This window comes from Parasteatoda tepidariorum, chromosome 5 (genome assembly GCF_043381705.1).
Source record: "Parasteatoda tepidariorum isolate YZ-2023 chromosome 5, CAS_Ptep_4.0, whole genome shotgun sequence".
NCBI classification, from domain to species: Eukaryota; Metazoa; Arthropoda; class Arachnida; order Araneae; family Theridiidae; genus Parasteatoda; species Parasteatoda tepidariorum.
In genome coordinates this window covers 79,367,007-79,391,706 of record NC_092208.1, presented here as the reverse complement: position 1 = coordinate 79,391,706, position 24,700 = coordinate 79,367,007, and the positions used below count along the sequence as shown (strand labels likewise).

Below are 24,700 nucleotides of genomic sequence, written 5' to 3'. Positions count from 1 at the left end.
TTGTTCCCTAACTTAAAAGTTTTTAATCTATTTGAAAATTGAGAAAGAAACTAACGTAAACTTCCTTCTCCTATGACTCTCCACACACTAATGGTGAAAGGTGAAAGCAGGCGAAGTGCTGCCATGGGTAGAGGGTTCTAATTTACGCCACCTGTTGCTCATTTCGATCGCCAATGCCTCAAACAACAGGTTTAGTGCTTATGTATGAGTTGATGAAAATGTTGAATCTTGTGTTGTCTGTTCAAGAACTGGTTGCAGAAGCTGAAGAAGTGCACAAGAAGTTGAAGACAATGTACTTAGCCACAACCAGGTCTCAAAACATTTGAAACAATAAAAAACTTTCTGTATTCATAGGAACTAACAGGAAATAAATTACAAATGTCGAAAATTTATTGTTACCGCTAAGAATAAAAGATTGTGTCGAATCCAAAATTTACAAATATTTTAAATAAGTAAGTCTGCACCCTTTCATAAGTAATTCACCCTTTTGCATTGCCCAAATTTTTGCATTTAAGTTCATAATTTTAAAATTTTTAGACCAATTACTTAATTATTTGTTTGCAACTCCATTACTTTTTTTATTATTTTTCATACAATTTTATGTCATTGTTCAATATTTTAAGTTGACACGCATTCGTCGTTTTTCCGTATCTATCATTCGTTATGAATGGTCCCTTTGAAAAAGATCGATTGAAGTTCTACTGTATGTATGTAGTTTTGTTTTTAGACTTAATATTTAAAAATGTGTGTAATATCTAACAAATTTCATTTCAAAAATTAATATCAGTTTCAGTATAAAATACAATTGAAATATGCTATCAAAAATATTAAAGCTCTGTTTTTTGACGGTTTTAAGGCGTTGGCTTTAATGACAAAATCATCTGATGATAACTCATTTTATGATTTTAGCTGATAAATATTTAGATTTTCCATCTAATTAAATTACTGATGAAGATAGTGGGGGGGAGGAAGATTGAATAGATATGAATAATTAAACTGGGGAGGGGGTAGCCACGAACAAAAGCGGTCGTTACTTTTTGAAAAAACCATAAAGGACAAATTATTGGTCGGTGTCTTGGGATATTCATCCACTTTTAGATTCACCTGGATAATTTTTTTAAAAAAAATTTTCCGCACATGCGCTGTATAAAGCAACTACTTCAATTACTCTTATCTGGCGCAGTTTTTATTATTATATTTTTTAATTTTTAAAGCAGTAATTTCGTTATCAGTTTAAAATTGATTCAAACGCTTTGTTTAATTTTTTTTTATATTTAAGCTATAGCAAAAGTGGCACTAGACCTAGTATATATTTCGGACATTTACCAAAGGTCTAGTCATACTAGGTCTGGTTAAGTGCCATTGCCCGGTATATCCTACACTGATGTTTTTTAAGGTCAAGTGCCATTGCCCGGTATACCCTACACTGATGTTTTTTTAAGGTTCAGTGCCACTGCCCGGTATACCCTACACTGATGTTTTTTTAAAAGTCAAGTGCCATCGTCCCGTATATATTTGCCCTATACTCCAAACACTGTTTGTTATAATCTATCGTCAGTAAGTATTAAAATATTGAATAAATGTAATTATATCCACGAATAAATTAATATCAAATCGGATGTAATAAATATTTCGGACATTCATCAAAGCGACTAATTTGATTTGTTAACATTCACCGGTGAAAGTCAACAACCACCGATTTCGGTCATTCACAGTAACATGCACATCATTTACATAATAACCTCATCAGGACGATTATTTCATATTTTGCCTAAATAGTATCCGGCATTTTAAAAAATAAAAATAATTGATTTTGTTGGCGATGATCTCGTAAGGCGATAAAGAATCATGCATAGTACAGGTAAGGAAGATATTAACCTCGAAGGAAAAGTGGATGAATATCCCAAGGAACCTGGTGAGTCTGACAGTGAAAATGATTTTATAGGTAAGACTTTTCCTTTTCCAGAAGGCGCTTTAAAAAAATCAAAGATTCAAAACAAAAATCGGAACTGATACAAAAAAAGAATTGTCTAAAAATAACACGCTTCATTTAACATGGAATTTTGTTAGATCACCTTTTTTAAACATCCTACATCCATTGGTCTCCTACGCCTTTGCTGTCCCGCAGTGGACTGATCGTTAAGACCCAGCAGATCACCGAAGTCAAGCATCACTGGCTGCGGTCAGTGTGCGGGTGGGTGACCACTTGGGTCAGTCTGCGTAGGGTCCGAGGGTGTGCGGTATTGGTCCTCGTTAAACTGTGTTACCGTAAAGTGCTCGACTTCGCGCGCAGGTCGTCGGGCTACCGAAGCGGGGGTGCCATCCCCTCCACAGAGGATCAAAATTGTGATGGCATGTCTTCGGATCATCAGTTTTAATGTTTCCCAGATCGTCGCCAATAGCCCATTGTGCAGCTCTAGTGCGACGTAAATTAACCATCTTTGTTAAAATTAATTCTGAAGTAATAGAACATATTTTCACTTGTCCAGGGGCCAATGGTCTGATGAGTGGCTAATTTGTAACAGATTTAGTGTTAACCAGTATGTTCTTGTTGTTAATTTACGTCGCACTAGAGCAGCACAATGGGCTATTGGCGACGGTCTGGGAAACATCCCGGAGGATTAACCAGTGTGCAATACGAGGAGGTCCACAACGTTACACACCAAAGATAATAAAATATTATTTATTGTATAATAATATATGTCGTGCCTTTTTATAATAATAGTTTCAATTATTTTGTGAATTAGTATCTCAAAATTTTGTGATTGTACATTATTTTCTACTTCTGATTAAACGTATTATTAAAAAGGTTAATTAAAAATTTTAAAGCACAGTAGAATATTGAAGTAATGGAAATCTAAATATTTCATTGTATGAAGTTTTTTTTTCTTTCTAATATAAATTTAATATCTAGAGCTGATTTGTTAATAATAAAATTCTGTTATGAAAAAACCCGCTTTTTCGAGGTTTTTTTTCGAGTTGGGTAAACGTCTGATGGGGCATATATATCCCATCAGATTCGAAAACGTTAATTACTTCTTTATTATTTGTGATTTAATATTTACTTGTTTATTATTTACTTATTTATTATTTTATTAACTATTTATTGTTATCACTTATTTATTATTTCCTTATTTTTTATTTACTTATTTATTATTACCTATTTATTATTTTCTTTAAAAATGTTTGATTCAATCGTTATTTATCAAGCGTAAATGTTGTTCTAAGTCCAAGTAGGATAAGATGGACAAATAAGTAACTGGTTAAAAATTGGTTATTGAGATTATTTTTAATTGTTAAGTACTCATCGAGAATTAAAATTTACAAAATGTATGACTTTTTTTCTTTTTGAAAAGTTATGATGTAGGCATTTTGCGTAAATCTAGAAAAATAAATTAATTCGAGTATGATTTGCATTAACAATGTTATTTGTTACTCGTCCTTAGTTTAAAATCAAACTCAATTAGTAATTACATAACTCCCTGTCTTTTTTTTCTTGTTTGCATGCTTTTTATCTAAAAACATATTTATTACTATATAAAATTGGTGATAAAAAGAAAATCATTGTCTTTGATAAAACATATCTCAAAGATAAAAATTACTTGTGATCAGGAAATTGAGTCTACTAGCAAGGAACAAAAGAAAGACACGAAGGACAAAAAATGCCGAAGTAAGTGTATATATATATATTTATATATTTTAAATTTCGTTTTATTTATTTTCCTTATTTACGTTAAAAGCAAATATAATGAGGTAAAGTGTTGTATTGATAAATAATTTTTTGTCGGAACAAGCCAACTCAACTTGGGAGGGAGGGTCAAATCTAAAATTGTCAAAGATAATATTGATCAACAAATATCAAATCAGTCAAAGATTTTTTTTCCTTAAGTTTCTTATTTTTTATTTTATTGCAACTTCTAATATTTTTACTTCGCTTACCAAAAAATAATTCCAAATATTTTTATTTGCGTTTTTATTTTTTACCTTTTTTTTCTTTATAAATATCAATTTACCATGTATAGGAGCGCACAGATTTAAGAATAATTATTAAAGAAACATGCACCGAATCGTTTTAAACAATTCAAAAAATTCCCGGATGGAATAATTGTTTTCCACTTTAACGACTACTATTCCTAAAAACAGTAAAACACCATGAGAGCAGCACAAATAACAAACAAACAATAAAATACCATAACAGCAGTTTCAAAACAGAAATTTGGGGTTGCATAGATGGTTAATTATGCAATTTACTAACTCTCTTAATATAAAACAATTGCCTAATTGTCTCATAACTAAATATATTAGCAAAACTAGCTTTCAACTTGTTCGTATTAGGAACATACTATATTAAAAAAAATTTTAATAAAATTATAAATTGAAAATTAGCAATATGTTCGTTAAAGTTTTGGAAAAACGTTCCGCCTCACTAAAAAGTTGCGGAACGTCGAACCGCCTAGACCTCACTACACTCCTAGAGTTAAATACAGGGTGATTCTAAAAAGATGGGCAAAATTTTAGGAAGTGATAGTACACACCCAAGCAAACAATTGTTATCAAAGAATGCATGGTCGAAAACAAAACGCAAAACCGCTAGAGGGCGTGAAAGTTTATGTTCCTATAAGAGGCAAAAACACACAAAGAACGATGAAGTTAAGTTATAAAAGCAAATTTAATGGCATGTGGTTACAATAAGTGTTCAAAACAGTGGCCGGCAGCTGCTATGCATGAAATACAACGGCGAAGAAAAGATAGGCGAACATTCTGTAACACACCAGGCATATCACGAACTTTCCCTGCAGCTGCCGAAAGCTTGGCGACAAGTTCTTCTGCAGATTCAATGGGAGTCTCATACATAAGAGCCTTCAGCTGTTCCCCCGAAAAGCCAATTATTTTTTTTATATTTTTAGACATTGTAGCACTCGAATCAGCAGCTTTTATGTATGAATCGTGACGAAAAATTTGCATACGAGCTCTTCTTCTTCCCATAACATGCAAATAATAACAACTGAACATGAAACAACTTTCCAAATGAGCCAGCACCTTTGCGTTTTGTTTTCGACCATGCATTCTTTGATAAAAATTGTTTGCTTGGGTGTGTACTATCACTTCCTAAAATTTTGTCCATCTTTTTAGAATCACCCTGTATAATTAGCTGGAAAATTGAGAGAAAAAAAAAAACTCAAATGAAAAATGGCAACCTAATAATCTCGAACCCGAACGAAAACAATTTCCTCTTAAATACCGATGAAAAAAATGCAATGCATAGTAATATAACATTTATCATTTAAAATACTTCTGAAATTTATAAAAAATTAATAGAATTTGTTTTATTCTTTTTGAAAATTTTGTTGAATCGCTTTTTTTTTTAAATGTTAGACAAATACATTTTGATTTAAATAATTAATTGTTGAAAATCGCTTGCAAAAACTCAAATATGAACCCAGTATTAAAGGGACTAAATCATGACGTTAAAATAGTGAATAGATCGAAACTTTCAATTCTGAATTAGCTGTTGAAAATCGCTTGCTAAAACTCAAATAAAAACCCAGTATTAAAAGGACTGAATCATGACGTTAAAGTAGTGAATAGATTGAAACTTAGAATTCTTAATTAACTGTTGAAAATCGCTTGCTAAAACTCAAATATAAACCCAGTATTAAAGGGACTGAATCATGAGGTTGAAGTAGTGAATGGATTGAAACTTTCAATCTTGTTACAGTGAATTGAATTTGGCAGATTTGATGACTGGGTATTTCTAAGGCAGATCAATAACTATTATGCTTTGTTTACAAGCATTCATTGCATTTGGTACGGGCATATACTGCTTCTTAAAGTTTTCATAGGACTAGTTCTTAAAATTTCTCTGATTTAAAAACTTTGCTTAAAGTAATTTTTAAAATCGGGGCTGCATGCAGTTAAATTCTGCAAATTTGAAAAGCCCTTGCTGTGAAAAAGTGCATGTAATCATAGTTTCAGATATCCTTTCTCCGTATTTAAATTGATTTCAGTTTCTGAAGATCAAGTTTGAAATTATTCATCTTTGATTTAAGAAAATGTGTGAATAGAGTAAATAATAAGTGGTTACCTAAAAGAGTACATTTCTTTCTCACTCTCAGAAGTAACGTTAAAATCACTTGATTTGTGACGAAATGGGAACTCACAAATATATGACGAAAATGTTGCCTCAACTCGAAACTTCGTCGTCGTGCATTGTGCGACATTGTTAACTAGACGATCGAAAATAAACTGACGAATTACGCTGACCAGCCATTATGGTGATCAAGAGTAGTCAACCGCGTGCTATGAACATTCCGGGTTCGAATCTCGCTTGGGGCATGGGTGTGATTATTTTTTTTTTTGCTCTATTCGTCCTTTTTGCTTTGTTAAGGCGACTATAAGGTTTTTTTCTTTAAAAGAAATAATAAAATGACGAAATATTTTTTTACTATTGACGAAATTGCCTCCTCAAAGAAGTGACTATAGTTATTTCGTCACTTTGACGAAATGTTCACTCGGAGTATATACTAGGAAACAGTTTCGTCAAAAGTAGTTGTAGTTAATTTACGTTGCACTAGAGCTGCACAATGGGCTTTTGGCAACTGTCTGGGAAACAACCCTGAAGATGGTCCGAAGACAAGCCATCACAATTTTGATCCTCTGCAGAGGGGGTGGCAACCCCGCTTCGGTAGCCCAACGACCTGCACGCGAAGTCAAACACTTTACGGTCGAACAGTTTAACGAGTACCAATACCACACACCCTCGGTCCCTACGCAGACTGATCCAAGTGGTCACCCACNTGCTATGAACATTCCGGGTTCGAATCTCGCTTGGGGCATGGGTGTGATTATTTTTTTTTTGCTCTATTCGTCCTTTTTGCTTTGTTAAGGCGACTATAAGGTTTTTTTCTTTAAAAAAATAATAAAATGACGAAATATTTTTTTACTATTGACGAAATTGCCTCTTCAAAGAAGTGACTATAGTTATTTCGTCACTTTGACGAAATGTTCACTCGGAGTATGTACTAGGAAACAGTTTCGTCAAAAGTAGTTGTAGTTAATTTACGTTTCACTAGAGCTGCACAATGGGCTTTTGGCAACTGTCTGGGAAACAACCATGAAGATGGTCCGAAGACAAGCCATCACAATTTTGATCCTCTGCAGAGGGGGTGGCAACCCCGCTTCGGTAGCCCAACGACCTGCACGCGAAGTCAAGCACTTTACGGTCGAACAGTTTAACGAGTACCAATACCACATACCCTCGGTCCCTACGCAGACTGATCCAAGTGGTCACCCACCCGCACACTGACCGCAGCTAGTGATGCTTGACTTTGGTGATCTGCTGGGAACCGTGTCTTAACGATCAGTCCACTGCGGGACCAGTTTCGTAAAAAAAAAAAGAAAAAAGAAGGAAACTTTTGTGAATAATGAATATCCATTTCTTACAGTTCTATAGTTTAATATTACTCTTTGATATTTTTTTAAACTTTTCCTAGCGCACTAGAAGGCTTCAAAGGAGAAAAAAAAGTTATAAATGTTAAGGTTCCGGATTTGTGTAACCAACGACATGACAATGGCTATATCGGCATTGCAAACACGACTCCTTTATTTCTCTTACAAGCTGATACTTATCGGCCTGAAGATGGGTGAGCTTCAAGCCGCCACTGAGGAGCGAACCCCATTTTTTTACAATGATAGTTCAGAGCCTTTAACCACAAAACCATCGCGGCCCAATTCCTCTCGCTCTGCATTAGTTTTAATTTGGTTATGATTTATTTCAAGCTTTCAAGTGAATATGAGCTTTGAAGCTATAGGACCGAAAGAAAGTAGAAATTTGCCAGGAATAATATTTTTACACGAGATAGCATTCTGTAAAGAAACATGGAAATTATGCTTAAAGCCGATAGCTGATGCAACAGGACGTATGGTTTGTATTAATCATGAAAAATTAGTTATTATTCACTCATGTAAGCAGCTTCTAAGAAACACCAATTTCATAAGTATTTCCTTTAAAAAGATTTCTTTGCGATTTAGTTCACTATCGCTCTTTTGGAAGCGATCTCCCTATCCAGTGGCGTTTAACGACCCACTCATCTCGTTAATCGTTTCCTTGAATAAAATCCTCCGGGATGTTTCCCAGACCGTCGCCAATAGCCCATTGTGCAGCTCTAGTGCGACGTAAATTAACAACAACCAACCAACAACCTTGAATAAAAAACAAATTTAATTTTTGACTTCTTTTTTTTTCAATTCAGGTAACAAACTTTAAAATAAATAAAATCTTGCATTATAATTTCGAACAACTATATAACCTAGCGGAAAATCTCCAAAAAGGAAAGCGGGTTGTTAAATGCTGCTGGATTGTAAATTAGTCTCCTGGAACTGATTACGGTCCGCTTCGATCGCTCATTTTACCTTAGTCTTATTTAATACCTCAGCTTTACTGTTCTCATTTTTTTTATGCTTTATCTCACGTGGGAAGCTCGGTCGTTTATAAGTTATCGCTCATCAATCTCATGGAGTCTGCTTTGCTTGCTCACTTCCCAAGTCGTCATAATAGTGAGGCAAGCTTGATGTTTTCCTTGGGTCTTTGATTCATAGGACTCTAGCGGGCCATGAGTACGGCTATATTTCTTTTGTTTTAAAAAATTGGCAATTATAAATATTTAGTTTTGTTAAAATAATAAAATTAATAATTAAAAAAATAATAACTTATGAAATAATTTTAATTAATAATATTTAATTAAATTAGCAATGAAAATTTGATAGATAAAAAGCATTCTTTACTATTTCATAATATTGATGTAATAAAAAAAAAGCAATCTCTTCATTTTTAGGAGCTCTGCACTAAACGACATCATATAAATCAGAATTATAAAACTGGAAAAAAGAATTATTTCAGCATTATTAGATTATTATCCAAGCGGAGCCTTCAAAGGCAAAAACACTCATTTCTTAAAGCTGTAATTCTGTGCGTAAAAAAATAAATAAATGAAAAGTAAATAAATAAATAAAGAATAATAAATTTAAAAAAGCTTAAGTATAAAATTTAAACGAAAAAAGTAAAAAAAATGTTACGTTTTCCGTTTTTGAAGAAGGAATTTTATTTTATTTTCTTAAATGACGTTTGGAAAAGAAAAATCAAATATATTTTACCATAACAAGCCAAAAACCTCCGCAAAACGAAAATTGTTAAATGACCTCACAAACTCCGCTGGTTCTGTTTATTTTACTTCCATGTGATAGCAGAATTATTGAAAAATCAAAATCGGAACAAAGTTATATTCGTTCCATGAATGCAAACTTAAGGCTTTTTCAATGGATATCCTAAAAAGTTAGCTGATAAATTTAAATAATTTTATAATGAGTTTTGAATTTTTTATTTTACCTCTTCTAAAATGTATCATAGAGCTATGGTGGGTCAGGGGATAGAGCACTCGCCTCCTAGTAAGGTGACCCGGGTGATACGATTTCCACACTTGGCTCGCCCCAATCACCAACCACGGTGCTGATGCAAATAATCATCAGTGGTAGACGGATCAAGGGTTAAAGTCCCCTCGCCGTCAGGCTATCCATGAAAGATTTTCGTGGTTTTCCTCGCCACGTAACGCAAAGGAACGTAGGAAGGAAAATTATTCATTCCACGAAGGAAAATTTCATCTGATGCTTGATCCGGGAGTTTCCTTGTCTTCTGGATTGGATTCAAAATTACAAGGTTTCAGAGTTGAATATTAGTAGTAGTAAACTCAAATTTTGTGTTGGTTGTTTGACGACAGTTATATATATATAAAAAAATGTATCTTAATAATGATTCAGATTTTAAAAACGATATCAATTTTTGAGCTAGGATATATTCAAAAAAACGGTTTAACATGTAACACTATAATACACGCGATTCCGAAAGTCTCCACAAATTTTAATGAAGTACATAAATAGTAGCTTAATAAACTCATTTTTTTATTNCGATATCAATTTTTGAGCAAGGATATATTCAAAAAACGGTTTAACATGTAACACTATAATACACGCGATTCCGAAAGTCTCCACAAATTTTAATAAAGTACATAAATAGTAACTTAATAAACTCAATTTTTTAATTTACTTTCAGTCATATTGTTTTTTAATGAAACAGTGACAATTGCCAAAGTAACTTACTGTTATGTTTCTTAATTCTCAAGGACTGTACGAATCCTTATAGTTTTCAACTTCTTTTTTTTAAAAAGGATTTTTAAAATACTGTATTAAGGGCGGTTTGTAGGCAACACCCGCTTATAATAGTATTTTTGTTTATTTTTTTGTAGGTGGTAGCGTATGACACTCGTAACCATGGAGACAGTGGATGGATTACTAATCTTAGTTATGAATCCATGATGGAAGACTTGAAAAATATAATGGAACATCTACACATGCCTAAAGCTGTTCTTGTGGGTCACGGAATGGGTGGTAAAACGGCAATGGAATTTGCTTTGAAATTTGTGCGTAAATATTTACCTTATTGAATTTCGCATTTCTTTCATTTTTTTTGTAGTACCACATTTTAAAATATGCGTATCTACGTTAAAAAAATATGTAAGCATATTACCCATAGGTAAAATGGGTCTTGGTTTGGATTTGATGGCGTCCGCACACTTTTCAACTGTGTTCAAGAGTTATAGTAAACAGTGCGCATGCGTCGTCATTGCATGCGTTTCCATGGCAACCGCTGCTGCTTTTCTTTTTTTTCCACTAGCAGGCATTTTTAATGTATTTACATAATAATAATTTAAAATATTTTTATTATTATCGTATAATTACTGGCTTGACGGTGATTTTAATATAAATGGGAATGCTGAAGAAGGAAAAGTATTTTGTGACGTCTTGAAACACGTACATAGTCCGACGACAAACATCAATTGAGAAAGTTTTTGCAAACCATTATTTGAAATGTTGTGGCGTTTAACGGAATCAATCCAGAAGGAAAAAAGCAGTTGACAAATGGGTAACCAGTGATCGTAATATGGCGATCACAGCTTTTTTGTTGATTTTGTTTTTTTTATTATCTGTTATTTTGAAACCCTTTATTCCATGAAATAAATAATCTCTAAAAACTGAAGTGGAGGTTTATGAAAGCTCTTCTTTCGAATTCCCCGCAGTACAAAACATTTGACCTCAAATCGAACTGTACTGTCAGTACGAATTTTACAAAGAGAAAATATTGAGAACAGTAAAGTAATATATATATACTAGGAGGCTTCGCCCCCTGCTCGCTGGCGCTCGCCAACCCCCGGAACTGCTTTCGCAGTTCATTTCGGATTGCTTCGCAATCCGATGTTCGCTTTGCTCGCTCATTGGATACGTTCTTAACGTCTAGCTTTTGTATACATTTTTGAACACTGAAGTTCCGAAAACTTTTCACTGTAGAAAGTTCTAAACCTGTGCATTTCAACATTAATTTGAAATTGCAAACAGTTCACATATTTTTCGTAACCACACTATTCTAAATTTCAGTTGTTGAGAAAAGTAGCTGCTGTAAAGTTTGTTTTAAAGAGTTTCCCACAAGAGGGCTAAAACCATGTGTTGTAAAACAATATGAAATAGTACTGAACGCCGGATGTCGCCTTCGATGAAGATAATTTTGTGAGAATTTTTTTGATAATTCGGTGAGAATTCACCCGATTAGCCATTTGATGCTCACTACGTGCTCTTGCTCGCCGTAGCCTTTCAATTAAAACGTATTAGCGTTTTATATAATATAGATTAACCATATGATGCTCACTACGTGCTCTTGCGCGCCGAAGCCTATCAATTAAAAATGAAAACTGTTGCCAACGCGAGAAAAGAAATATCATCGGTTTTATTGATACATACGTACGTATTAGCGTTTTATATAATATAGAAGATATAAAAGGTTCACTTTAATTTTCTCAATATTTTCTCCTTGTAAAATTCGTACTGACAGTACAGTTCGATTTGAGGTCAAATGTATTGTACTGCGTGGAATTCGAGGGAAGAGCTTTTATAAATCTCCTTATCTACATAATTATTAATGCTAGTTATTCAAGACATCATTATAATACTGACTAGATGAACGATAATAATAAAAATTGTCAAACATTATGGACCGTGTTTACAATTGCAATATTGGCCCACGGAGGAATTGAACTTATGACCTTCGCTTTATTAGCACGAGCTCGTACAAGTTTTATTTATCTAATTTTTTTTTAATGCAGCAGTGTTTTTTTTCTTCTTCTTTTCATTACCAGCCTGATTTAGTAGAGAAAATTGTTGTTGAAGATATGTCTCTGAAATATCAAAACGGAGGTGAGAACGACTTCTGCATGAAATATTTTGAGTTGCTTACGGAATCTCTTAATCACATTCCACCTCATATCAAAGATCTCGAGAACGCCAAAGAATTTTTGGCCTCATACATTCAACAAAGAATACCAGAGGTGAGTATGTAATGCCAATTTTTTTTAGACAAGCGTTACCTTTTAATTAAAATTAATAAAATTAATTTAAATATATGAAAGAAAAATTAAAAGAGAAGAATTTTTTTCTTATCTATATTTGTGCTCACACAAAGCTTAATATATATACAATAACAAGTGGTGTATCTAATGTTAAAGTGAATGATTTTATGCAATAACAATTTCTCTAACACTTTATTTATTAATGTTATTAGCAATAATATTAATAGTGAACAAATTAGTAATGTCTTTTATTTTACTACGTTCCTGGTCATAGTTAGGTTTCTGGTTAATTCCGCAAATCTATTGAGGTATAGATTTGAGTTCCTACTGTGAAAATTTATTACAATAAAATCACCATACAAAATTCCTGAGATTTCCCAAACTGTAATGATTGTCAGCCAATATAACTTTAGATGCTGTTACTCATTTTTAATTCATTTGTCTAAACGCATGCACATTATGGATCCCAAGTAGATACTTAAACGAAGAAAAAACAAAATCGAAATCTAAAGAATCGAAATCTAAAGGAATCATTATCGGTTATNAAAAAAAGGTTGAGAATCACTGGTCTAAACGCATGCACATTATGGATCCCAAGTAGATACTTAAACGAAGAAAAAACAAAATCGAAATCTAAAGAATCGAAATCTAAAGGAATCATTATCGGTTATTTGAAATTTTACTATACTTATAGTCAAGGTTAGTTTTCTAATTAAATTCCACAAAACTATTTAGCTCTTGGTTTGAATTCCTGCAGTAAAAATTTACTATAAAATCACCTTACAAAATTCCTGAGATTTCCCAAACTGTAATAATCATCAGCCAATATGACTTTCGATGCTATAACTCATTTTTCACTCATTCATTAGGGGATTACAAAATTAATAATAAAACATGAAGAAGAAAAAAGCAATCGAAAGCTAACTAATCAGTATTTAAGAGGGTTGAACTAAAATGAATCAAAACTGGTTTAAGTGCCGGAGGGAGCTCAGATGAGGTTGAAATACGATTATTCGAAACACTTCCAAGTTTCTCTTGCAATCAAACAGGTTTTGATATTTTCAGCACTGTCTCTCTTATTAGTGATTCTTTGAATCTCGATCTAGGTTTTTGTGTTTTTCATAGCTTACTTATTAATTTGGGTGCTATTGTGTATAATTTTGAATCAAAAATCTATATTAAATTAGAGCATTGCTGAACACTCTCAATAGCATATTAACGATTTTCTGTTCTTGCTGCATTTCTCATTGCACAGTGTGAAAAAAAACCATCGTGAATAACTTTTGATCTAGTGATTAGATCCTCACATACCAGGAGTTATTGATTCATAGAGATGACTTTAAATATGTTAATTAGCTTGTGCAAACGATATTGTTACAAAATTAGGCACAAGAACGTACTTTCTCTGAATAAGTGTGCCTATTTTTTTGTTTCTGGATTTTGATTTCTAACCTTCAAAATATAACGGGTAGTTTCAATCTGAGAAATATTGTTTGTTTCAGAGAGCGTTCGAAAGTTAACCCCTTTAATGTTAATTTTACTATTGAGTATTTCGCCATTTCTCGAGAACGTTTTTAGCGAATTAAAATTTTTTTAAAAGTATATTCTTATTATTTTATTTAATAATAGCCTAAAAAAATTGAAAAGTTTGGTGCACAAATTTTTACATCATTTTGAAGAATGTACTTTTATTGGGTAAAATATAAAGTTTGAGCGAAATCAGCTCAATAGTTTCTGAAAAATTTAATTTAAAAAGTAATATATTTAAAATTCGATTTTTCAGGGACTATTCAACCGATTTCATTCAAATTTTCCATTTCGCGTTAAAAATGTGCATACCTTATAATTCACTTTTTTTTTGTATATTATTAAATAAAATAACAAATAATTATTTTTAAAAATTTGTTTTTTTTTCTTCATGAAATTATCTTTGGAGAAACGAATTTTATAATTGTGTGAATTTTTTTCTTCAATTCGTTTAAAAATTTCTCGAGACATAACGAAATAAAAAAATAAAATAAAAATTAACTTCCGACCGCTCACCTGTCCAAACTATGGCAGCTATATTTCCCAGATTAAGGCTACCCTCCCTCTATATTTTGAAGGTCATGCGTCAAAAAAAAAGCATGTTTATTCAGAGAAAGAACATTTATGTGTCTAATTTCGAAATTTATAATATCGTCTGCACTAGTTAATTAGCTTATTTGGGGCTATCCCCGTCAGCCATTAAGTTTGAGTCCTGTACTTGGAAATCCTATCATTAGATCGTAAGTTATTCAGGATACTTCGTTTTTTTCCCCTTGTGCTGTGCATAAAAACTTTTGTTTTTAATGTAGGAATATAGAGGTGATAAGAAAGGAGAAATAACGAAAGCCATGATGCCTCTTGAAATCGATTCATTGAGTGGAAAGTTTGAGTGGAAACTTCATCTGAAACTTTTTGAGTATTCTGTTAAGAATGCATTTGAAGCTGGACCAGAATTAGGTGGTTTCAGAGTTTTTAAATATGAAGGAGAATATCAAGGCCCAGCTCTTTTCCTATGTGGTTCTAGATCTCCTTATAAAGTGTGAGTTTTTTCTTTCTGCTTTTATTTCCTACCCCTTTCTGCAGTTGCAGACACATCATCCTACAATGGCCAAGCACATATAGCCACCTACCTTTTAACGGTCCCGCTGATCGTAAAGACGCGCTTCCCAATAGAACACCACCGGCTGCGTCAGTAAGCAGGTGGGTGACTACTTTGATCAGCCTGCGTAGGGACCGAGAGTGTGTGGTATCGGTCCTCGTTAAACTCTTCTACAGTAAAGTGCTCGAGTTCGCGCAGGTCCTCTGGCTTCTAAAGCAAGGGTGCCATCCCTTCTGCAAAGGATCAAAATTGCGATGATGTGTATTCGGGTCATTCATAGGGATGTTTCCCAGACCGTCGCCAATAGCCCATTGTGCAGCTCTTGTGCGATGTAAATAAACTACTATCTTTTAACGATAATGGAAGGAAAGCCACATTTTTACCCGACCACATGACGTAGATAGCAGCTGGTACTGCAAACTAGCAACTTGCGAAGTCCATTACCAATGAGAAGACTTTATGCCTGGACAGATTTAATTTGCACCTTGTGACGTATGCTTGACGGTTTTTTAGTGGGCTGAACGAACTCACTACCTCTAGTTCTCTGCCAGTGGGCGATGCCACACTGGAGCGCTACACTTGCATTCAAGCGCTCTCGAAACAAAATCGATTAGCAATAATATCGAATTTTTTTACTACGAGTTTTCATAAAGAAAGTATTACAAAGACATAAAATATATAATATTGATGGGAAATGGTCCCGCAGTGGACTGATCGTTAAGACACGGTTCCCAGCAGATCACCGAAGTCAAGCATCACTGGCTGCGGTCAGTGTGCGGGTGGGTGACCACTTGGATCAGTCTGAGTAGGGACCGAGGGTGTGCGGTATTGGTCCTCGTTAAACTGTTCGACCGTAAAGTGCTCGACTTCGCGTGCGGGTCGTCGGGCTACCGAAGCGGAGGTGCCATCCCCTCTGCAGAGGATCAAAATTGTGATGGCATGTCTTCGGATCATCCTCCGGGATGTTTCCCAGACAGTCGCTAATAGCCCATAGTGCAGCTCTAGTGCGACGTAAATTAACAACAACAGCAATTGATGGGAAATGAAGTTTATAATTCATGAGGAGGAATACCCTTTCCGTGGGTTGTTTTTTATAGTATTTACTCTCCATGCAACTTAAACGCGGGTTAAATTTACTCAATAAGTCCTCTGTGTCTACGCTTGAGTTAGAATTTCAGTTGTCTCCTGAGTTGGGTTAAAAACTAAAAGGATGAACAATGATAACCTATCTGTCAATTCAATGCCAGTAAAAAAAATTTAAGAATAATCTTTCAGTATTATTTATTTATTGTATGCATTATGAATTATTAAATACATATTATATATGTCTTTGTAACATTAAGATCCATGTTACAATTTTATATAATATGCAAATAATTTTGTAATTACATAAAAAATTACGAATTCGAAATGTAAAATAATTTTTATTACATAAAAATTTAGTATCTTAACTGTATCCATATAACGAACCGGTTTTTAGTGAACTTAAATTCTATTGCCCATGATCGTTTTCGTAATAGTCACATCTTAATATGGTTAATGGTCCTACTAATAGAATTTGATGCACTATGCTATAAATGAAAAAAAAAATTTTTTTTTCGTAGGATTATTTTTGTATTTAATTAGAATTTTAATAATGGTGAATCTGAAGGCATCGTTATTCTTAAACATTACTTTACTGAGATATTTTTTTCTTTCTGAATGGCTCTTAAACGTGGTGCTTTGATAGTTTTAATTATGCTTACATTATTCTATTACTGTCACAATGAATAAAGAGGCTGACTCAAGATTAAGAATATTTAATGGATTAATGATGAACTAATCCAAAAATGATAAAGTATGCTAAACTATTACAAAATTATACCAAAAATAATGATTAAGTTCAAGTATATAACACCGAAACAGAATTTTGTAAAAATAGAAATAAATTCATTAAAAAACAAATGTATGCATTTTAAAAAATTGCAGTGAAAAAATAAATAGAAAATTAAAATTATTTTTGAAACGAAGTTAAATCTAAAGATTTGTTTCTCTAGATTTTCGCTCATCATTGTTTTTTTATTTTCCTTTTTAAAAATCGACGTTTTTAACAAAAATAACTTTTCGTTCTATTTATTTTCTTAACCCTTTGACGCAGTGTTTTTACTATACATGTTTTTCATAAATTTTTTTATTATTTTGTATTAATTTAGGTCAAAATAATTGAAACATATTATATTTAAGATTTTTTTTTATGAAATACGCCATGATTATGAAATATACCATGAAACACCGGTGTCTTTTTCAGCGTTAAAGGTAAAATCTTCCAAAAAATAATTTTTCAAATTTGCCCTCATTTGCTGTTATTTATATCTAAAAGAAACAGTTATCCATCAGTGACATTTCTTTAATTAACAAAATCAATTTTTTATATATTTTTAAATATGAATGAAATTTTTTTTTCAAATCACTTCTTTTGCATTTTACATTGTAGTACAAATATAATTCTTGTAATATAATAGAATTTTTTAGCAACTATTAAATTGTTTTTAATAATTAAGAAATACCAAGAAAAAAAAATCTATAAAAGGGACACAGATGTCCCATTTGCATCAATAAGGGTCAACATCCTGTACAATTAAGAAATAAATCAATAAAAAAAAACTTGCATATTAACTAAATTTATTTATTTAATTTTTTTCTTTTTGGTCCTAGGTTAAAGGATAAGGATTTTATTGTGTCATACTTAAAAAATGCCACATTCAAAGAAATCGAAGGTGGAGGACATTTGTTGCACATTGATTTTCCCGAAAAGTTTTGTGAAGAAGTCGCCCAGTTCATAAATACATGAATTCACTACTCTGTCTGATGTCTCTTATTGTTTAGAAAAAGATTTAAAAAAAAAAAACTTTTTTATTTAAGAAATTTAAAAAAATTTCTTTTCTCAGAAATTATTCTTACTGAAAAACAAAATCACATAAAATAATAAATCTACTAAAAAAAAGTTGTATTAAATTATTTAATCTTACAAGCTAAGTAATAAAATTTTTTTAAGTTTTACGTTTTTTATAAGGGTAATATCGAATGAAGTAAGTATTTCGGGGATTAAGATTTGTCGGCATGTTATATATATACTTGACAGATTTTTCCTCAGAAACGCAACGAGGAAAATGTGTTATAAAAAGCATAATGAAGCCGTAGGAAACTGAAAAGTAGTGATAGGACTTATTTTCGTTCGATAATTAAGCATTTTCAATCACACCGACCGGGCTGTGTAGTGGTCAGGAATTTGACCTCACATCAGAATGGTCCTGGGTTCGAATCCCGGATAAGGCACGAATATTCTTTCATTCTCTGTACTATCTGTCCTTACTGTAATAGTTAGCCCGCCTAATAGGGTGCCTATGAAAGTGCGGCCAACAAATGTGTCCTACTGATACCTGAATGACGAGGGTCAATCGGGTAGGCAATGGAAAAAAAATATTTTTAATCACACCTATTGATCACCTCGTTAGTAATTCGTCAGATTTTTATAACGTTATTTTTTCATTAAAATATTGATTTGCGAATTCCGTACATATTATTTTGCTTGGTTACTTCTAGTACAAATGTATTATGCATTTATTTTTATTTTTACATTGAGCTCAACATAGCATAGTCGCATCCGGCTCTTGAGTTATTAAAATGTTACTTAATCCAAATAGATTCAATGTTCTTTCCATGCACACTTTTTTAAATTGGGAAAAAATTATCACATAAATTAATCATATTCAAAATTGCGTTGTAGATCAGCTTTTTTTTTAAAAAAAAGTTTTCAGAGATTTCAAGAAACAAGTGTGTTGTTTTCGTTTTTGCAGATCTGAGCTGCCCCATTTATCTACCATGACTTTAAATTCATAATTCGGCCACGTGATTCCATTTAATCTACATATGCTTTTTGTTAGAAGGAACTGAATGCTCTTCTGTGACTTTTAGGCATAACGCTCTGAGTTTTTCAGTCCCCGTTCTTAACTTTTGACGTTCTGATTATCTTAATTTGAGTGTATAATAAAGTTGAATAGTTATACTTCAATCAGAATATTTTTTAATATGGGTTTATAAACTCCGAAGTGTATTAGTATTTTCAGAGCACTACACAAACCTGTGTTCTTTTTCGTCACCATCCAAGAATTCGTTTGTCATATACAGGTTGTTCCAATTTTAATTAATTGCTTGTATGCATTACCTTGCAATTTATGAATTTTTTTAGTGACCGATGATGATGACCTACGATTTTCTGTGTCGTAATCCAGATTGGAACCGTCCTGCAGCGGATTGATCGTTAAAAGACGGTTCCCAGTAGATCACCGAAATCAAGTAACACTGATTGCGGTCAGTGCTCGATCACCCTGCAAAGGGACCGAGACTGTGCGGCATTAACTCGCACTCGTTAAACTGTTCTATCGTAAAGTACTCACTTTACTGGATCCCCCCCCCCCTAGTTAATCTGAGTATAAGCTATATATAACTTTAAAATGATTTCGACATTTTAGTAGTATCATAAACAGGCCGGCTGTTTAGTTGAATGAGCGAACCTACATAAGCAGATAAAAGAATATACTACGAGTAACTGTAAACAATGAGTATTTCAAAAACTTCACTTGTCGCAAAAGTAATGCATGTAATGCAATATTATTTCATAAGGACTTCCTTACAACTGCAAATTTTAGTTTTTAAGCCTAACCTTTGTTCTATTAGAAATACAAATCTATAAACTCTTAAAAAATAAGAAAAAGAGTGAAATAATGTAAATTTGGGGAAGATTTACGTATCAGTACCTACGGCTGTCACCTAATTTTGGCAACAGGTGGGCAGTAACTCACAGGAAACTAAAAGAAAAAAACAACATCACAAAAGGAAACCAACTCGAAGGGTTTAACTCGTAGCCACCCCCGGGCAAACTACTTAAAATTTTTGCAAGTACAACAGCCCTTTGGCTTCTTGGTGAAAACAGTATATGCGAACAGGTACTAATAAGGAAACATCCCGAAACTCTTTTTGCCATATAAGTTTAGAATGAAAAATCGTCATTTAGAGGTGTTAATCTTTATCATTTTGAAAATTAACTATAATTATAAAAATCAATAACTGGAAGTACTTTGGCATTTAAATTTATTAAAAAAGTGGAGTTTATCAAACTGAGTAGAGACCAATTCATTTAAATAAACTTAGTTTAATAAATTTTGACAAAAAAAGCAGTCATTATACTTAAACACTGGATATTTTTAATATGTGAAATAAGCCGTGATGGCTCAGGGGATAGAGCGTTCGTCTCCCAATGAGGTGAACCGGGTTCGAATCCCAGCGATAGCTGGTCGATACAAATTCCGCATCCGGCTGGCACCGACCACCGTGCTGACGAAAAATATCCACAGTGGTAGACGGATCATGGGTTATAGTCAGGCTAACCATGGGAGGTTTTCCTCTCCATGTAACGCAAATGCGGGTTAGTTCCATCAAAATGTCCTTCACGAAAGCAAATTCCTCCCAATACTCCATCCAAGAGTTTCCTTGTCTTCTGGATTGGGTTCAAAATTATAAGGCTACGGAGTTGAAGATTAGTAGTCGTAAACCCGAAAAATTGGGTCGGTTATAACTATGGTTATAAAATAAAATAATAAGTGAAATGTAATTGTGAAAAGAAGCACAAATGAAACTTAAAAATAAGAAAAAAACCATTTATTTGAATGATGGTAGTAGCAAAACTATACAAATTTTATGAACATCAAATATCACTTTCAAATGCACCGGAAGTTGGTTTTAAAGCTCACGTAAAGACCACATCCTAATTTATCTGTTCAATAATTCTTAAATAAAAAAAGGCCTACTCAGAGAATAGATAAATTGAGATAAGGTCTTTTTTTTTTTTGTTTGACAAGGAATTTGTAAACAACCCTGATTAGCTGCCTTTAATGGAAAACAAAGTTACAAAAAAGTTTAGGGAAGTTATACAAAACCTTCTGAGGCAGTGTGAGCTACAAAAAAAAGAAGTCTTAAATTAAGACTGATTATGACATAATCAGCTGCCTATGAGACATCAACAATGTTATAACATTTAACTGAAAAATATACAAATGCAAAAGCATGTTATAAGCATTAAATTATAAATTAGGGAAAAAAAACATTTTCATTAAGGTTCAAATGTGGTTTAGAAGTCATTTTTTGTCAAAGCTATAATTTTAAAAGTCAAGTTTTCATTGTTCACTCTTAAATGTATATGGCAAACTTGTTAAATATCATTGCGAATATAAACTAAATAAATATACGTTTAAAATTTAAAACAATTGCTTCTGATACATACATTTAAGAGATAACTTTCAAAATTATGATCACGTGCTATATTTTTTTTTGAAACACTTTAGAAACCTGAACGAAGTTTAAAAAATTAACATTAAAAACAAAATAAATAATATTACATTCGCAAAGCATGCTATACACTCAACAAATTATTATAAAATTGGCACTTTTGAAATTAATATTAAAAAGAAAAAAAAAATCTAAATGAAATTTTGATTAAACAAAACTGAGCATATAGACTAGTTTGCGAATGCAAAAGTGCAAGTTCTAAAGTGCTTCAATAAAAATTGAATACTACCAAACCACATTTGAAATTAAATCACAACAGAGATTACCCAAGCCCCTTAACCTGGCTACGTTAACGTCCCACTTCCTCAAAAAATAATATACAGAGACCATCATGGACAGCAATAGCTCAGTTTCCTTATAAGCAGGTTTCAAGTTATAAAAGAACTCAGTGTTCGTTAAAAATTAAATAGAACACAAACTCCTTGCCGTTTTCCCCAACTCTTTGTCGCTGACAAAAAGAGTTGAGGGAACAGTTTGGCACATGAACACTATACCAGCTAGTCAAGTGAAAAGAGAGAGAATCGTTTACTTGTAGAAGAGCAACAAAACCTACAGGAAAGCGAGCTATTTCTGTAAACGCTCTTAAATCTTAACTCCCAACAGTTCTCCACTCTTAAATCTTCAAAGGAACTTAAATATGAGAGTGGGTCGAAATTTGATCATTGTAGCCGAGAATAAAGCCATCATTTAAAGGCTTAGTCCATCCAAGCCTGCTTCCATTGTGGCAAGAATACCGGTCAGCTTAAAATGTTCAGCATCGATTGAATCGGATGCTTTGTCTGTCCTGAATCAACACCATATTGTTTGGACCGGTCAATAAGTTTTTTTTTTTTAAAGACTATTATGCGAAGAAGGATAGTAGTCTGGTGAAGGCTCAGCAACTGGTTCTGGTGTTGTATAGAGTGGATTTGGAAAATCTGGTGGATGAGGCAGTGGTCCAGCAGCTTTAGGCCTTCTCCTATAGGCCATCAACCAACAGGAAATGGCAACTGCTACGGCAACTAATGCCAGCAATGTTGTAATAATCAATGAAATTATAAGTCCTAATTTTGGCAAGCAAACATTATCTATTTCTTCTATTGAAGGTCCTGAAAAAATAAACAAATACATGTATTATAGTCATAATCAGATGCAATTTCAAAACATTTTTATAAAAAAGTGCTAAGAGATTTCGTTCAAAATTTATAAAATGCAACCTTTTTCTAAGCCAACATTCATTTCACGAGATTAACAGAGATATATACTCCAACATAGATGAAGCAGACATTCGTGTGGATAAATAGCTCTATCAGATGCTGTATTCATATTTTATTAATAATCAATTAACCAATAATTATTATTAGTTACTTTTACAGATTATTAAGGGTAGTAATTAATTTTTGTAAGTTTAAGACTAGATTCGGTTACAGATTGATATTGCTAGGTGTTATAACGTCATTTAAAAACCATATTTTTTAATTGCCATTAAACAATGGTAAAAGCTTTAAAAGTTTCCAAGAAATATTTTTTATTCATAAATGTTCCAAATCAAATCAATCAAAGAAAATGTTTATAAACGATAATTAACTGAAAGTACCTTCTGTTGGCAGCGCCACCTGGTTTTCTTTCTTCTCGAAAGTAAGAATGGCATTTGATTGTACCATAATCTCTTCTCTTAGCGCTCCCTCTTGGAAGCCTTCTACGGCTAAACTATTACGGTCTGGCGCTTGACGTTTCTTCCTTCCAAACGCATCTACTCCATCGCAATTAACCTAAAATTTAGTATAATGAAATTAGCACTATCAGCAATAGAAGTTTTTTTTTAAAAAAAAGCAGGCATTATTTTTATAATTCAAATACATATTATCAATATAAAGGTGGAAGAAACCCTTAAATTTCTTGAAATAAATGTTTATTGGTTTAATAGAGTCGCAGAATTTAAATACTTTACCTTGGAACATTATTTAACAAAAATAATGACATGGCAGCAGAAATCTATAATCACATTATGATGGCAAACAGAAATTTCTAAGGGCTAAAAAGAATACTAACATCGAAACTCGTCAAACGAGCAACAAAGAACAATATTTATGAAATCCTAATTCGACCACTAGTCCTGTACGGCTACAAGTGTTGGACAACTACTAAGGAAACAGGTGATTAACTGCTGATCTTGGAATGAAAAATTCTGAAGAAAATTTATGGCCCTGTGAATGAAAACAACCTATGGCGAATACTTCGCAACATTGAGTTCTATAATAAATTTAAAGAACCCACTCATCGTCTAAATCATTAAGACATATCATATAAGATGGCTTGGCCACTTGCAAAGATTAGAAGATCTTAATCCTGCAAGGAAACTAACATTTGACAAACGCTCTGGCACCAGAAAAAGAAGAGCAATATAGTAAAAGATCTTGGCGTGCTAGATGTCAGAAATCTGAGAACAGTGGCCTTGGAGAGACAGCGATGGCAGAAAAAGACTTAGGTGACCCTAGCCTGTTCTCGGCTGTAGTGACGAAGAAGGTGAAAGAACTAAATTTATCATTATCATGATTGAACTTCACTTTTTATTAAAATAATCTATATTCAAATTCCGAACGACTGAATCTAAAAAATATTTTAAATTCAAATCAATTTAGTACCATAAGCACATGCATGAAAATTACTTACAGGTGGGCATGAGCCAAAGCAAACTCTGATGTTACACTGGAATCTCAAGTTGTTGCTTGTAGGGAATTTGAAGGCATTGAACCGGGCAACCAGAACCTTTTTATCGGGATCCAACTGCCAATTTCCAAAGATGCTTGGATCCGTGGCACAACCATTTGAATCAGTCACTTCATATTGAATTTCTTCGTTGTCTTCAATTGTTTTTGCAACACAGCTTCTGGCAAATCCACCATAGATAACTTTTTTATGAAAAAAAAAGAAGAAATAATACAAGTTAGCAAAGTAGACTAATTTAGTAAAGATACATAAATATTAACATTGACTGATTTCTTTAACAATCAGTTAACACTTAATCCATGTTATGTAGAATTTTAATGTTGTTTTATAAACTTCTAGCTTTGAATCAAATCCAGGAATAGAAATTAGGCAATGGGATATAGAATCATGTCCACTTTTTGGTACAATGTTATAGTTTAAGGTAGCTTTGAGGTTCCACATTGAGATATACGATAAGATAATGGAATGTCCTGGTTAGTGCATCTGACAACTAATTGAAATTTTGAATTTCTTTGATCCTGGAGTCCAATCA

The 24,700-nt window shown here is 32.9% G+C and overlaps 2 protein-coding genes across 2 annotated transcripts in view; one reads left to right on the top strand and one right to left on the bottom strand.

Moving 5' to 3' along the window:
- The first annotated feature begins 3,543 nt into the window (after nt 1-3,543).
- On the top strand, nt 3,544-17,944 carry LOC107454215 (sn-1-specific diacylglycerol lipase ABHD11). Its single transcript, XM_043042468.2, has 6 exons — nt 3,544-3,670; nt 7,780-7,924; nt 10,299-10,472; nt 12,240-12,428; nt 14,786-15,015; nt 17,770-17,944. The coding sequence occupies exons 1-6, from the start codon at nt 3,663-3,665 to the stop codon at nt 17,903-17,905; spliced, it is 882 nt and encodes a 293-aa protein (XP_042898402.1). The 5' UTR covers nt 3,544-3,662; the 3' UTR covers nt 17,906-17,944.
- Nucleotides 17,945-20,757: 2,813 nt separating this feature from the next.
- LOC107454206 (uncharacterized) overlaps nt 20,758-24,700 on the bottom strand; it is a 172,926-nt gene continuing 168,983 nt past the window's right edge. The window contains exons 138-140 of the mRNA XM_043042470.2: nt 24,112-24,350; nt 23,036-23,210; nt 20,758-22,547 (exon numbers count right to left, since the gene is read on the bottom strand). Coding sequence (XP_042898404.2) covers nt 22,291-22,547; nt 23,036-23,210; nt 24,112-24,350 — 671 coding nt within the window. The 3' untranslated portion in view covers nt 20,758-22,290. The remainder of the gene's footprint in view (nt 22,548-23,035; nt 23,211-24,111; nt 24,351-24,700) is intronic.